Genomic DNA, 16,174 nt, shown 5'->3' on the forward strand with positions numbered 1-16,174 from the left:
ACTTTTAGTATCCTCCTCCTCCTCCTTAGGTCATACACGCTGAATGGATGAGAGGCAAGCAGCATGGGTACCCTCTGCAGTCGGCCCAGCTGTCTCTTCCTCCTTTAGGCTCCTCCCCCTCCTCCTCCTCCATGTGCTGAGATATAGACATACTGTCTTCCACCGCCTCCGTTTCCACCCGCAAAGCATCAGCCTTTATGCTTTGCAGGGAACTTCTCAACAGGCATAGCAGGGGAATGGTGACACTAATGATTGCAGCATCGCGCTCACCATCAGGGTGGACTCCTCAAAGTTTCCAAGGACCTGGCAGATATCTGCCATCCAGGCCCACTCCTCTGTAAAGAATTGAGGAGACTGACTCCCACTTCGCCGCCCATGTTGGAGTTGGTATTCCACTATAGCTCTACGCTGCTCATACAGCCGGGACAACATGTGAAGCGTAGAGGTCCACCGTGTGGGCATGTCGCAAAGCAGTTGCCATGCTGCAGGGTGCGCAGGGTGGCAGCGTCCGTGTTGGACTTGCGGAAATGTGCGCTGACCCGGCGCACCTTGCCGAGCAGGTCTGACAAGTGTGGGTAGCCTTTCAGAAACCACTGAACCACCAAATTAAAGATGTGGGGCAGGCACGTGCGTGAGGCTGCCGAGCTGCAGAGCCGCCACCAGGTTATGGCCACTGTCACACACGACCATGCCCGGTTAGAGGCTCAGTGGCAAAAGACAGCGATCGGTCTGCTCTGTCAGACCATGCAACAGTTCGTGGGCCGTGTGCCTCTTCTCTCCTAAGCTGCGTAATTTCAGCACAGCCTGCTGATGCTTGCCCACCGCTGGGCTGCTGCGCCGCACGACACCGACTGCTGGCGACGTGCTGCTGCTAACAAGTCTTGATTGCGAGGTAGAGGTTGCATTGGAGGAGGAGGAGGAAGGTTTAGTGGAGGTGGCATACACCGCCGCAGATACCAGCACCGATCTGGGGCCCGCAATTCTGGGGGTGGGTAGTACATGAGCGGTCCCAGGCTCTGACTCGGTCCCAGCCTCCACTAAATTCACCCAATGTGCCGTCAGGGAGATATAGTGGCCCTGCCCGCCTGTGCTTGTCCACGTGTCCGTTGTTAAGTCGACCTTGCCAGTAACCGAGTTGTGAGGGCGCGTACAATGTTGCGTGAGACGTTGTCGTGCAGGGCTGGGACGGCACACTGTGAAAAATAGTGGCGACTGGGGACAGAGTAGTGCACGGCTGCCGCTGCCATCATGTTTTTGTACACCTCAGTTTCCTCCAGCCTGTAGGGGAGCATCTCCAGGCTGATCAATTTGGCTATGTGGAAATTTAAAGCTTGAGCGTGCGGGTGCGTGACGGCGTATTTGCGCTTTCGCTTCAACGATTCTCTTAGCGACAGCTGGACGCTGCACTGAGAGACATTGCTGGATGGGGCCGAGGACAGTGGGGGTGAAGGTGTGGGTCCAGGCCAGGAGACGGTCGTGCCTGTGTCGTGAGAGGTGAGTTGGATCTCAGTGGCAGGTTGGGGCCCAGGGGGAGAGGCAGTGGCGCAAGCTGGAGGCGGTGAACGGCCTTCGTCCCACCTTGTGCGGTGCTTGGTGCGAGGGGGTGCTTTGGGAAACAGCTAGTGCATTATTCGCTCTGGCCCTGCCTCTACTCCTGGCCACCCCACTGCCTCTTCCAACCTGTCCTGTGGCTGCAATTGCCTCCCCCTCTGAAGACCTGTCCTCAGTTGGCTTATCACACCAGCTGGGGTCAGTCACCTCATCGTCCAGCGGCTCTTCCTCCGAATCCTCTGTGCGCTCCTCCCTCGGACTTACTGTCCTTACTACTACCTCACTGATAAACAACTGTGTCTCATCGTCATCGTCCTCCTCACCCACTGAAAGCTCTTGAGACAGTTGCCGGAAGTCCCCAGCCTCATCCCCCGGACCCTGGGAACTTTCCAAAGGTTGGGCATCGGTCACGACAAACTTCTCCGGTGAGAGAGGAACCATTGCTGCCCAATCTGGGCAGGGGCCTGAGAACAGTTCCTGGGAGTCTGCCTGCTCCTCAGAATGTGTCATTTTCATGGAGTGAGGAGGCTGGGAGGAAGGAGGAGCAGCAGCCAGAGGATTCAGAGTTGCAGCAGTGGACAGCGAAGAAGACTGGGTGGTCGATAGATTGCTGGATGCACTTTCTGCCATCCACGACAGGACCTGCTCACACTGCTTATTTTTTAAAAAAGGTCTACGACGTGGACCCAAAAATTGTGATATGAAGCTGGGGACCCCAGAAACTGTCCTCTCTCCTACTCCCGCAGCAGCCGGCTGCGATTCACCTGGACTAGGAACTCGTCCTATGCCCACACCCTCACTTGGGACTCCGCATCCTCGACCGTGACTGCGTCCACGTCCTCTACCCCTCAGCATGCTGGATTAAGAATCGAGCAGAGACAGAGCGGTGTAAAAATGTTTGTGAATTAAGAAAATTTGTGGTTTCTTGGCGTACACTTACAGACAGACTGAGCTGAGGCAACGCAAAGTGCGGACAGAAAAATTTTTTAATGAAGGCTGCACTTAGGCCTTGCGGTGCACTATGCAGTTTGGATGGACGTGAAGTCCCACAGGCCACGCAGGCAAATGCACTGGGTCACCGGTAGCTGTAAAAAGGATTTCTTTTTTAAATCTCCTGTTTTTTCTAGGCAATGCAGGCTGAAGCTATGCAGTGTGTATTGCACTTTCAATGTATGGGCGCCTGACACACCGTGCAATTGTCAGACAAGACAGCACGCGTATAACACAGAGCGGCGTAGGAAATTTGAAGGTTTCTTGGCGTACACTTACAGGCAGACTGAGCTGAGGCAACGCAAAGTGCGGACAGAAAAATATTTAAATGAAGGCTGCACTTAGGCTCTGCTGTGCAATACTGAGGTACTACAACTCCCAGCAACCACGGAGTTAAATGCACACGGTCACAGGTTGCCCTAAGAAGAACCGTTGGGGTTCTTTTAGACAGGATTCTACACTACCACTGTCCCTGCCTGACCAATACTGCCCCTATACTCAAGTACAGCCTGCAGTCTGAGAACGCTATAGCCTGCACGCCCGATATACATTTAAAAAAAATGTGCAAAACTGCTCACAGCAGCCACAACAGTAATGCACAAGGTGAGCTGTGGCCCTAAGAAGGACCGTTGTGGTTCTTGAAGACGCTAACACTGTCCCTATAGCAGCAGCAGCACTTTCCCTGATCTCTCTTAGCGTGTGTCTGTGGCGAGCCGCGTGCGGGGCTGATTTAAATATTCGGGGGTCACTTGATCTCGCCAGCCACTCACTGCAGGGGGGTGGGATAGGGCTGGAACGTCACAGGAGGAAGTTGTAATGCCTTCCCTGTGTTTCTATTGGCCAGAAAAGGGCGCCAATTTCTCAGGGAAGGAAATGTAATTGAGTCGAGTGCCGCGTGGTGCTCGTCTTGAGTAACGAGCGTCTCGAACACCCTAATACTCGAACGAGTATAAAGCTCGGACGAGTGCGCTCACTCATCTCTACTCAGTACCTTCATCGTGGCTATGGATCAAGTGTTTGATGACCCCAACCACTGTGTAATGGTCAAAAGAAGGTTGCATAATGCTAAGGAAGAGGCAAAAAAGACTGATCGCCAAAGAGAGCAAAAATAACCCTAAACTATTTTTTTAATTATATTAACAGCAAAAGGATTCGCTGGCCCTTTAACAAATAATGCAGAAATCATAGGAGACGAGTGGGGGAAGGCAAATCTATTAAATAATTTCTTTTCAAGAGTATTCACGAACGAAAAGGAAATGTCACACGAGCTGCAGGGGAATTAAAACGAATCCCCCACTAAATATTGCATACCTAACACAGGAGGAAGTACAGAGCCGGTTAAAGAGGATTAAAATTGATAAATTGATAAATCAATTCCAGATGGAATACACCCAAGGGTTCAAAGGGAAGTAAGTGATGTGATTGCCAGACCGCTATTTCTTATATTTATGGACACTATCAAGACCGGGGTTTGTACCATTGGATTGGAGCTTTGCCAGTGTGGTTCCAATTTACAACAAGGGGTCCAAAAGAGAGCCTGGTAACTACAGGCTGGTAAGTCTCACTTCAATAACTGGAAAAATATTTTAGGAGTTTCTGAGAGACTCCATCCTAGAATACCTCAAGGAGAACAGCAGTATAAGCCCTCATCAGCACGGGTTCATGAAGGGTCGATCATGTCAGACCAATCTGATCAGCTTCTATGATAAGCTCTAGGCTGGACCTGGGAGAGTCTATTGATCTTGTATATCTGGATTTCTCTAAAGCATTTGACACCGTGCCACATAATAGGCTGATATATGAAATGAGACAGCTCGGTCTGGGTGAAAACGTGTGTATCTGGGTAAAGAACTGGCTCAGAGATAGAAAGCAGAGGGGGGTAATAAATGGTTTGTACTCTGATTGGGCAACCCTTGCTAGTGGGGGAGCCACAGGGTTCAGTATTAGGCCCGATTCCGTTCAATATATTTATCAACGACCTGATAAAGGGGCTGCACAGTAAAATATCAATATTTGCAGATGATACAAAATTATGCAAGATAATAAATACAACGGAGGACAATGTACGGCTATAAAAGGACCTAGAAAAATAGCAAATGAAGTTCAATACTGATAAATGTGGGGGGATGCACATGGGCAGGAGAAATGGATGTCACCAATATACACTAAATCTGGTACCGCTAGGAAAAAGTGATATGGAAAAAGACCTAGGGGTACTAGTGGATTGTAGATTTAATTTAAGCAACCAATGACAGTCATCTGCTGCAAAAGCTAATAAAGTCTTGGGGTGCATTAAAAAAGCATAGGGGTGAGGGACGAGAACATTATTCTTCCACTATACAAGGCACTTGTCAGGCCTCACATGGAATACTGTGTACAGTTCTGGACACCGGTGCTCAGGAAAGATGTTGCAGTGCTTGAGGGGGTACATAGAAGGGCAACTAAACTAATAAATGGAATGAGAGGACTGGAATACCCAGAGAGGCTATCAAAATTAGAATTATTCTCCCTGGAAAAAAGACGGCTAAGGGGTGATCAAATAACTCTGTATAAATCCATGAGGGGACAATACAAGGATCTCTCCCATTATCTGCTTATACCCAGGACTGCGACAGTAATGACAGGGCAGAAGAAAGCCAGATTCATCACTAACACAGAAGAGGGTGCTTTACTGTAAGAGCAGCGAGATTGGGGAACTCTCTGCCTGAGGACGTGGTGATGGCAAAATCTATTGAGGAATTTAAGAGGGGACTAGACATTCTTCTAGCGCACTATGATATTACAGGATATAGACATTAGGTGACCAGCGGGGTTGTTGTTCCAGGTCTTACATTTAGGTAGGAACTATCAAAGGTTCATCCAGGGATTGTTTTGACTGCCATTATGGAGTCGGGATGGAATTTTTCCCCTGCATGAGCTAATTGGCTTCTGCCTTTTGGGGGTTGAAACGGGCTGAACTAGATGGACACTGTCTTCCTTCAGCCTAACCTACTATATTACTATGTTACTATGTAATCTTTAGCAGGGTCAGCGTTTGGTCGCCAAATATACGGTGGAATTTCACTGTTGGGCCAATGACATTGTTTGGAACACTGCCACACAGCAGAGTCAGTTCCGAAGAGGACTTTTGGAAAGAGTTAAAGATGAGCTGGCCGGAGTAGAGACCCCAGATGTTTTGGAAAACTTAATTCAATAAAGTATCGGCATAGATCAGAGAATTACAGAACGACGAAAGGAGAAGTCACCCATCCTATTTGTTCAGTCCATCCACCCTAAACACCCAACCAAGATTGAACTCTTCACCCGAACCAATGAAGATCAATGTCATCCACAAACCCCTCTCCATTGCAGAGAAAAAGAGGCACTGCTCTGAGAGTTTATGCATGTACTGGGAGGTTCCGTTCATTATGCTACAAACTGTCCTAATAAGTTCTAGAGGACTATCGCTCTCACACATGCTAAGACCATAATTAACCCTACCACCCTGAAAGGGCTGGATACTGCTCTGCCAACCATCCCATTCGTTACCCAAGAAGACAAGGGGAGTTATCACACATCCCCCCACTTCCTTACCCCTATTAAGATAACTATGGGAAGCCGCAACATCTTAGGCTTCAGGAGCAGGAGGGAATTTCATGGACTGTCAATATGCTCCTGACAACCGTATTGCAACCAGAGCTAAAACCGAACCTGTTGACATAGAAATGGTGGATGGATCCTGTCTCTTTTGGGGGCCTGTCACTCAGGAGACAAGTGATCTGGATATTCGCATAGAGCCAGATCATCATGAGACGATCAGTTTTCATCTCATCTCCTCTCTGAAATTTACAGTCATCCTAGGAATCCTTTGGTTCTCTACTCACAACCCAGCCATCAACTGGGAATCAAGAACTATCACCTTCCCCTCAGAGCATTGTAAGGTTAATTGCCAATCCAAGCTGCCCATGCCTAGTCAGGGGCAAGACTCCAAGAGTGCTCCCCTAGAGAACAAGAAGTTGCAACAACAATACCAGTCATTCAACAACCAGTACAGCAAAAAGAACGCCGATCAACTGCCCCCTCATCGGTCGTATGATTGTCCTATTGGGCTGCTTCCTGGATTTTCTATTCCATTTGGGCGTATCTACAAACTTTCAGAACCAGAATTAAAAGCCCTTCGAGAATATTTGGATGAAGATCTAAAACAGGGCTTAATCCAGCCCTCTGTCTCCCCAATGGATGCACCCATATTCTTTGTTAAAAATAAAGATTCTACTCCTCGACCATACACTGATTACTGGGAACTGAACAAAATCACCATTAAGAATGGCTATCCTCTTCCATTAATCCCGGAACTACTGGATAGGCTGCAGGCATCCAAGATCTTTACTAAACTAAACCTCAGAGGAGTATATAATCTGGTACAAATCCGCCCCAAGAATGAATAGAAAATGGCTTTCAGAACAAGATATGGACACTTTGAATATCTAGTCATGCTGTTCAGACTGTGCAATGCTCCTGCTACCTTCCAACATTTTATTAACAATGTATTTCGAGACCTATTAAATCAATTTGTGGTGACCTACCTCGATGACATCCTTATTTTTTTCTGACAATTTGAAAGAACATCGTAACCACATCCGGTTGGTTTTGGAGTGACTCTGAAAGAATCACCTCTATATCAAACTAGAGAAATGTGAATTTGAGCAGACCTGGATGCAGTTTCTGGGAGATATTATCTTTCCAAGCAGTCTGAGCATGGATCCCAGCAAGATTAAGGCTGTGGTGGATTGGCTTGTTCCCAAGAATGTAAAAGAGGTACAACACTTTGTCGAATTGGCTAACTTTTATAGAGAATTCATAAAAGTCTTTTCAAAAAACATCCTGCCTATCACCGCTCTCACAAAGAAAATGCAAGCGTTTTCATGGTCCCCAAAGGCGCAGGTTTCCTTCAAAAGATTAAAAACTCTCTTTACATCTGCACCAGTACTAGTCCACTGAAACCTGAAATTGCTTTTTGTCGTCAAAGTTGACGCCTCCGATTCAGAAGTAGGAGCTAACTTGTCACAACGGGTTGGAGATAAGATGCAGCTGTACCCATGCACATTTCTATCCTATATCTTATCATCCGCGAATAGAAACTACAACATTGGGAACAAGGAACTTTTAGCTTTCAAGGTAGCCTTCTCTGAATGGAGGCATCTGTTGGAAGGAACAGTCATTATCCAGTGACTGTTCTCACAGACAATAAGAATTTAGAATTCCTTTATACAGCCAAGAGATTATCAGTGAGGCAAGCACGATGGGCCTTTTTCTTTTCCAGCTTTAACGTTATGGTCTCTTACCAGCCTCATTCCAGGAACAGTAAGGCTGATGCTTTGTCGAGGGTTCAGATTGAATCGGGAGGAGGCTGAGATGGACAATACTATTCTGGCCCCCAAAATTTTGGGGGGAATTCTTAATCCTAAAGATTTACTAATAAGAATTAAAGAAGGGCATGAAAGTGACCCTTTCCTTAAACAACCCTCCGGGAAAGTAAATCTTTCATACAAAAAAGGATTCTGGATGCATAAAAACAGATTGTACATCCAGACACAGAACGACTTGAAGTCCTGAAACAGACCCATGACTCCAAACTGGCTGGCTATCCCAGGATCTCAAAAACTCCTACTTCATTTTGTGCATGTAGTGAGATACCTCATGGCTGTCCCCTGGGTCTTCTACAGCCACTCCAAGTTCCTTCCAGAGCTTGGTGATCCATATCTATGGATTTTATTGTGGACCTCCCTCCGTCAAAAGGGATGACCAACCTCGTTGTGGTTGACAGGCTTACCAAGATGGCTCATTTTATCCCCATAGAGATTCCTACAGCGGAATTAGTGGTCAGAGAAATATTCAGACTTCATAGTATTCCTGACAATGTGGTTTCTGACTGGTGTGTCCAGCTGACAGCAAAATTCTCCAAGAACTTTTGCACAGCCCTGGGCATCACTGTGAATCGATCATCTGCATTCCAACCCCAGTCCAATGGTCAGACCAAAAGAACGAACCAAACGCTAGAACAGTATCTCCGTTTTTTCAGCTCCCATCTCCAGGATGATTGGGTGGATTGTCTACCGATCAAGGAGTTCACGTAAAACAATGCCAGACATTGTTCTACCTCGCAAAGGCTGTGTTTTGCAAATTATGGGTTTCATCCTGTCTTCATTCCGAGTCTCCCCATAGAGACCCCTTTCCCCACTGTCAACCACAGACTTGCAACATTACAGAAAATGCAAGAAAAGTTAAAGGACGTTTAGCAGGATGCACAGGCAAGCCACAAGCAAGCTGTGGATCGCCGTCACAGGGCCTCCCAGGCCTTTTAGATAGGGAACAAGGTATGGCTCTCTACTAGGAACCTAAAGGGCCATGTCCTTTCCCCAAAGCTCAGGCCAAACTTTCTGGGGCCTTTTTCAGTCATGGAAAGAGTGGAAATTTTTCTGAGTCTGCCCACCGAGCAGCGGACCCCAGCCAATCAACTATTGATATCCTATCCTGAGGATAGATAGAAATCAAAGGGAAGCATCATCCATGGTGCAAACCACATCCAGAAAGATGTATCCTTAATCTTCACCGACACATACACAGCAACATTTTGACCCCTTCATGAAGTCTTTATCAAGCTTGAGTGTTTAAGTGAAATGAATATAACTCCAGGTTTTATCCTATGCGAAGCCATTTTGTGAGCAAGTAGCCATCTTCTGTGTCAATTATTTTGTACTTTTTCTTTTGCAAGATTTGCTAAGCTGTATTGAAGAATAAGAAGAAACTTTGATGACTAGAACATTCCAAGGCCCTAGATTGAATCTCAGGTCATTGCACCCTGTTCTCCTGTCTCTCTCTATTATTGTATCTTTATATTCTGAGAAGTTAATCATGTAGGATTCTACTGCGTCTCCACTGCTTTTCCTTCAGCTATTTAGATAATAAATTCCTTATCTTGTATGTTTATGTTTCTTTGACTAATGGTAATAAATGAATTATAATAGATTTGAATTATTGTAATTAGATCATGTTCCGGTATATAAGCTGCTGTCTGTCAGTCAATAAACAGATGACTTTGGATCCCATCCAGCGCTGTGTGATTTAATGTTAGTCTCCTGAGCTCAGCTTACCTTTAACTAAGACTTTGGACTGCAATAGCATATCGTATAGCAAATATTAATTTGCACTAACAAGTGCTACGTACTAAAAAGTGAAAATGGAAGTATAACTTCCACTATGCGACTCGGTAATCACGTGCCCCCTGTTACAGCAGAGCTACAGACACTGATCACCTGTTAGTGACTATTACAGAATAAAATAACAATATAAAAAAGAAAATGACCGAAAGCCGACGCCAACCAAAACCGTCGCCTTGTAATCCAAAACGAAACATATTATATATTAAAATGTCCTAAACAAAATGAGGAGCCCATTCCCATACTTTATTGGAGCGTAAATTTACTAATTTAAAAAACAACTATAAATGTTAAAAAATATTTTTTTAGCCTTTTACCCCTAATAAAACTAAAAAACGGGGAAAAAAGTCAGTGAAAAAAATATTAAGAAAATAGCCATATATATCATAGGGAAAAAATGCAGCAAACATAATTTTGGTAGCTGAAGGAAAAAAAATAGGGTAGTAAAACCATCACATGTGTAAAATTCCTAAAAGGTGTCTGGTCCTTTAGTTACAAAACAGCCTGGTCCATAAGGGTTTAATATGCCTAGTAGCACAGTCAGTTAGTATGAATCCTATTGATATAAGTGGCACAGCAATTCCTACTATTGCACATGGCAATCAATAAGGCTTCATTTTACCGGCACTGAATACATAACACTATTTTTGTGATGCTTGCAATTCAAAAATAACTTTTGTTTTTTATGATCTAACAGAAATATAGTATTTGATCGTTGGGCAACCTCTTTAACTAAGTTGTCTGATAAAACATTTTCACAACCCCAAAAATCTGAAATAATATAAAGCTTACTATATGTTTGCAGAATAATTAAAAGTCCATTTCCATTTTCTTGGCATAGCAATTCAGTTATGTAATAATTTGTTCTGAAAGACCAAATGCTCTATCCACATCTCCATTGGAGGCTCCATTAGTAGCCTCTGTAACAGATTCTGCCAAAAGCCCCATAAAATAGTGTAGCATGCTGTGCTTTTTTTTGTAAAATAACAGAAATCTTCATGGGAAACCCAAGAGATGCCATTATAGTCAATGTGGTCCATAGGACACCATTCACGTCCATCATGCGACAAATCTGTCTCTGGCTTGCATTCCATTTTTTTTCTTCCTATGAATGAACAGAAAAATAGAATGTCTGAGGGCTTTTACCCACTAGCGTTTTTTTTTTTAACGCTGCGATATCGCTTCGTTTTTTTGAATGGGACTTTCTAATGTTAAAATTGCATTGCACAAAAATCGCAGGTTTGTGCATTTGCATTTTTTGTGCGATGAGATTTTAAGATTAGAAAGTCCCATTAAAAAACGCAGTGATGTCGCAGCGTTAAAAAAAAGCGCTAGTGGGTAAAAGCCCTGATGCAGATGTGCAGAGAGCTTCAGACTTCATTCACACCTTCAATAAGATTTCAGTTGCTTAGCTCCATCACAGATGAAAAACAATGGTAAATATAAAGGGGTCTAAATGGATTTTCATCATAGGAACAGAGCAAAAAAACTATAGAAGTGCCAAATGGAGCACCTCACTAAAAAACAGTGTCCGATGGACTTCATTGACCATAAAGGGGGCCAACAAGTTTGTATCATCATGCCATCCGGTATTTAACCAGACAAAATAATGCCGGGACCAAAGCAGAGATTTAGTAGTTTTCGCTTGCCAGAAGCGCTAATGTTTAGTGAACGCCTACTTCAATGAGGCCATGCTGTACTTTTCTGCACAGTAGGTGTTCTTAGCACTACTGCACATGAAAAAGCAGCCAATGGGATGCATCACCAAATCAGCACTGCAGCTCCTTCATTCGAGGATTACCCCTTAATTCGCAGGAATACTCCTTTAATCTACATCTAAAACATGAGGACTAGTTCCCAGATGACAGATGCATGTCCTGACTTTACGCAATGGTAAAGATGAAAAATAGTTGGATTTTAGCATTGAATTAAGAAATACTAGCTACATCCTGCCATACATCATGTTACTAGAAACACTACTTACATTATATGCCAATAACATGAGAAAGCTTTATGAATTTCATTGTGATACCTTTATTACTGGGATTTACCAGTGATGATTGACTTTCATTTTCGGATATGAGAGATTCCTCCATATTTTTATGCTGTAATGGTCCTTTCTTATTCCATCGTCTTCCACTTTTTGGCAAAAGACATGCAGTTAGTTCTTCTGCTCTCTGTACAAGAAGCCATTATATCACGGATTGTATTATCGATCTCTTGTCATATAGCAATATCAGAAGTTCATTGCAACAATATTGTTAAATTAGGAATGCAGTCATATACCTTGATGCCTCTAGATATTTGATGATTATTTTATACTGACCATGATAGGTCAATAATAGAGATGAGCGAACACGTTCGGCTCCGCCCCTTTTTCGCCCGAACACCGAACTTTGCGAACACTTCAGTGTTCGGGCGAAAAAGTTCGGGGGCCGCCGTGGCAGCGCGGGGGGGTGCGGCGGGGAGTGGGGGGGAGAGGGAGAGAGAGAGGGCTCCCCCCTGTTCCCCGCTACTGCCGCCCGCGCCGCCGCGCATCTCCCCGCCCCCCGGCGGCACCCGGACACTTACGCGCGAACACTGCAGTGTTCGGCAAAGCCGGTGTCCGGGTGCGGATGTGTCCGTAACGGACACGTTCGCTCATCCCTAGTCAATAACCTTCAAATAAACAGTTACACAGTAATCAATTGATGGAAACAGTAGGGTTGAGGGTTATGCCCCAATGAGCTTACATACTACAGATATTGGGGTGATACAGAAAGTAAAGGGGCTGGAGATCTGCAAGGTATGTGGAGTTGAAGAGTGTGGGATGCTATACATATAGACAGTGGTCAGACTTAAGCCATGTGGCGGCTGTATTGGTATGACTGCAGGGAGCAGTTGATTGCGGCTGGCAGGGATTGCAGTCAGTAGGCCAGGGAGCATGTTATCAGGGGGGTACAGAGGGGTTTGGTTTAGGGGATATGGTATGCCTTCCTGAAGTGGTGCGTTTTTAGAGCACGCCTGATGTTTTGTGTGTCAGTGATTGCCCGAATAGTTTGAGGTAGCGCATTCCAGAGGATTGCTGCTGCTCTGGAGAAGTCTTGGAGGCAGCAATGGGAGGTTTGAATTAAAGGGGCACTCAGTCTGATTTCATTAGTGGAGTGGAGGGCCCGGGCTGGGTGGTGGATTGAGATGAGGAAAGCAATGTAGGGCAGCACGGTGCTGTGAAGGGCTCTGTGGATGAAGGTAGTGAGTTTGAATTGAATTCTGTATTTGATGGGCAGCCAGTGCAGTGACTGGCACAGGACACAGGGGACCAAGTAGCGGCTGGACAGGAAGATGAGCCTGGCTACAACATTGAGGATGGATAGGAGGGGGTAAAGTCTAGTGTTGGGAAGACCCGTCAGCAGCAGGTTGCAATAATCGAGCCGAGAGTGGAGGAGGGTAATAGTGAGCGGTTTTAGTGTGCCCACAGTGAGAAAAGGGCGGATTACTGCGATATTCTTGAGGTGCAGCTGACATGTTTGGGCCACAGATTGGATGTAGAGGGAAAGGAGAGATGAGATTTGAATAGAACCGCAAGACAGTGGGCGTGCTGGGAGTTATGGTGCCACACACTGAGATGGAGATGTCAGGATGAGGGCAGAAACACCAGCAGGTCAGATTTTGAGAGGTTCAGTTTTAGGTAGAGAGAGAAAATAGTGTTAGACAGTCGGTGGCGTTCTGAAGGAATGGTGCTGTTATGTCATGGGAGGAGGTGTATTACTGGGTGTCGTCAGCATAGACAAACAATAGGCAAACAATTTATACTTAGTGACTCTCATGTGGAGCTCTGAGTGTTTGAACTCTTCACGTCCCCATACCTTGTGTGCTGTGGATGTGCATTGTAGTATTGAGTTATATATTACCACTGGGCTAATAAATCTGGTTGTAGAAGATTTAAGCTATCCACTTTCATTATCACTTTCTTGGCTCAAGAAATTCTGAGCTAGTACAGGGAATTCTTTCATATGAATGTGATAGTCCCTAATACTATCTTGGAAGCTTATATGGGGGGGGGGGGGGGGTCTCTTACAAAGAAAATTTAGCTTTTTTTTTCTTTATATCACTATCATGCATGGATAACAGGAATTGGTGCTACAATTATCTATGCAGTAATTCTTACTGTGAACAGTGGGTGTGGGAGTATTGGTATATTTTGTATAATCTGCTCCCTGATAGAGACTAATTTATCTGTTATCCAAAGTAGGGCAGGGTTTGGATGCCTGTGAGTGCGAATGTGATGACATCATAGACATTAATATGTTTTTGGATGATTGTATGCAGTTATAAAATGTATATCTACTTAGTTCTTTGATTTTAATTAATATTAATTAAGGTTACATTTTAGGATTCTTTTCAGTGAGTGTGTTATTACTTGTTCTATCATATGCAATCTCATATTCCGCATCAAATAATAGACAGAGCATTGTTCACAGCCATTTATAACCCAGTAGAAGTTCATAGGGAGTGGTTAAATAATACAACAGGAAAATCCAATATCCTGCTTTGTTATAATAGAACATACACTTAGTCCAATAAACAGCTGCTTATAACCATACATTCTAAAACAGAAGTAAAACGTGTAAGCTCAAAAGTAGTTATTTAGTATTTTTATGCAGCAATAAGAAACTTTAGTGACAATTTTTAGAAACAGTTTAGCATTTTCTTTCAGCTACAAAACAGCTGAAAAGCTGGACAGAGCAAAAGAGAAACCCCCGAAGGTAGGAAAATTCTGTAAAAACAGTGTATGAATAATCGGGTAAAATGAAGAAAAGAATATTCTTACATAAAGAGCAAGAGAAATGCTAGAGCAGTAAAAGTACTTACATGTCATACAAGGTTATGGCCCTACTATACCTTCTTAGTCTATCAAGCAACAGTAAATGTTTATCCCAACAAATAACTTCTACAGGTTGACAATAGAGTTGATCTACCCAGCTTATTGATAAGAAGACATATGAAAGCACTCACCACTATTACCCAGACTATCCAACGTAGCGAGCAGTATGTAACACACTGGAAACAAGAAGAGGAAACAGGATGTGATCTGGAGACAGGGACATTCATTTCATAGCAAGGCACTTCCTGAGAGAGAGGGTAAACTGCAGCTTGTTAGTTTTAATTTGATGTATTCTCAGAAACATAACCAACCAGTAACTTTTTGAAAATGTGAAATCAAATACAAAGCAGCTATGTTATAGACCTTCATACATGTTTTTTTTTTTTACGAACTATGACCATTCTTGCACTTTCCTCTTTAAAATCCTTGATGGATGATCATAAATGTTAAGTCTGCTGCCTGTGTCTACCGCCCTCTTGGTATTCTGGGCAGATGCAGGCATCGCACTGCTTCTTCTGTTTGAATGTACTCTTTGTTCTATTTTCTACCAGCAATGAGGGCACCCTCTCAGTGCTCACAACCCAGCTGCAGCTTAAATAGCAATTACTCTTCTATTTAAGTGAGTTGGGGATCCTCCTTCTGGGTCTCAGTATTGTTGTGTGTTTGTTTGAGACACCCGGCACATCTAGGTCTGCTGTCTCAGGACTTTTCTGTCTATTTGATTGTGTATCTGTATATTCTGTATGTTCTTTACCTTGTGCTTTAGCCTGTTTGTGGTTGTCTATTTTCGTACAGTCTGTGAATTGGTCCTGCCTCTGTGGTAAATCAGTCCTGTTCTGTGTGCCCTGTGTTCAGTACACCATCCCTGTGTCCTGCCAGGAATAGTTAGCTTTGATGTTCCAGTGTGGGTTCCCTCCTTATTAGGACGCATACCCTGCTTTTTGGCAGGGGTCTTCCTATCTTCCTGATTAGCTAAGAGCAATGCCATGTGCGACCTACGGGAAGAGGCCTGTTATCTCTGAGCGGTTTCTAAGTTGTGGCTGAGAAGCCGGGTCATGGTGGCTCTCTGTAATGTTGCTCACCATTGAAGGTATAAAACAAGATCGGGACGACTAGTGGAATTAGGTGATCATGATGCCAGTGCCTGGGTTCAAAAGCTCTTAGTAGCGAAATAAGACTAATAGACGTGTGTAGATAAACAACAGACACACCAATTACTTTCACGTACGTGGCTGTCTGCATTATATTAACCACCAGAAATTGCATAAACAATTTGCATATACAGGTAGTCCCCGACTTGCGAACAGGTTCCGTTCCGGGAGCCCGTTCGCAAGTCCGTTTTGTTCGCAAGTCGAACAAATGGTAGTATGGAGCGGGATCGCAGGTGGATCCCGCTCTATACAACGTCGGGTGCCGGTTGTTCTTACAGCGGGCACCCGGCGGCAGCAGTTCCGACGAGCTGCGCCGCTTGTCCTAACTGTTAACACTTTAAATACCGCTCTGACAGCGGTATTTAAAGTGTTAACAGTTCTGACGAGCGGCACGGCTCGTCGGAACTGCTGCCGCTGGG

General features: G+C 44.7%; 1 protein-coding gene across 4 annotated transcripts in view; it reads right to left on the bottom strand.

Moving 5' to 3' along the window:
• The window catches only part of LOC136628678 (colorectal mutant cancer protein-like), a 175,335-nt gene extending 160,453 nt beyond the window's left edge, over positions 1-14,882 (bottom strand). For 3 of the 4 annotated variants that reach the window (XM_066604783.1, XM_066604780.1, XM_066604779.1), the window contains exons 1-2: positions 14,736-14,755; positions 11,773-11,879 (exon numbers count right to left, since the gene is read on the bottom strand). In XM_066604783.1, the coding sequence (XP_066460880.1) occupies positions 11,773-11,836 (64 nt within the window). In that variant the 5' untranslated portion in view covers positions 11,837-11,879; positions 14,736-14,755. Of the gene's footprint in view, positions 1-11,772; positions 11,880-14,735 lie in introns of all 4 variants that reach the window. The other variant, XM_066604781.1, reaches the window with a different exon arrangement.
• Between the last annotated feature and the right edge of the window lie 1,292 nt (positions 14,883-16,174).

The sequence above is a fragment of the Eleutherodactylus coqui genome, chromosome 5, assembly GCF_035609145.1.
Source record: "Eleutherodactylus coqui strain aEleCoq1 chromosome 5, aEleCoq1.hap1, whole genome shotgun sequence".
NCBI lineage: Eukaryota > Metazoa > Chordata > Amphibia > Anura > Eleutherodactylidae > Eleutherodactylus > Eleutherodactylus coqui.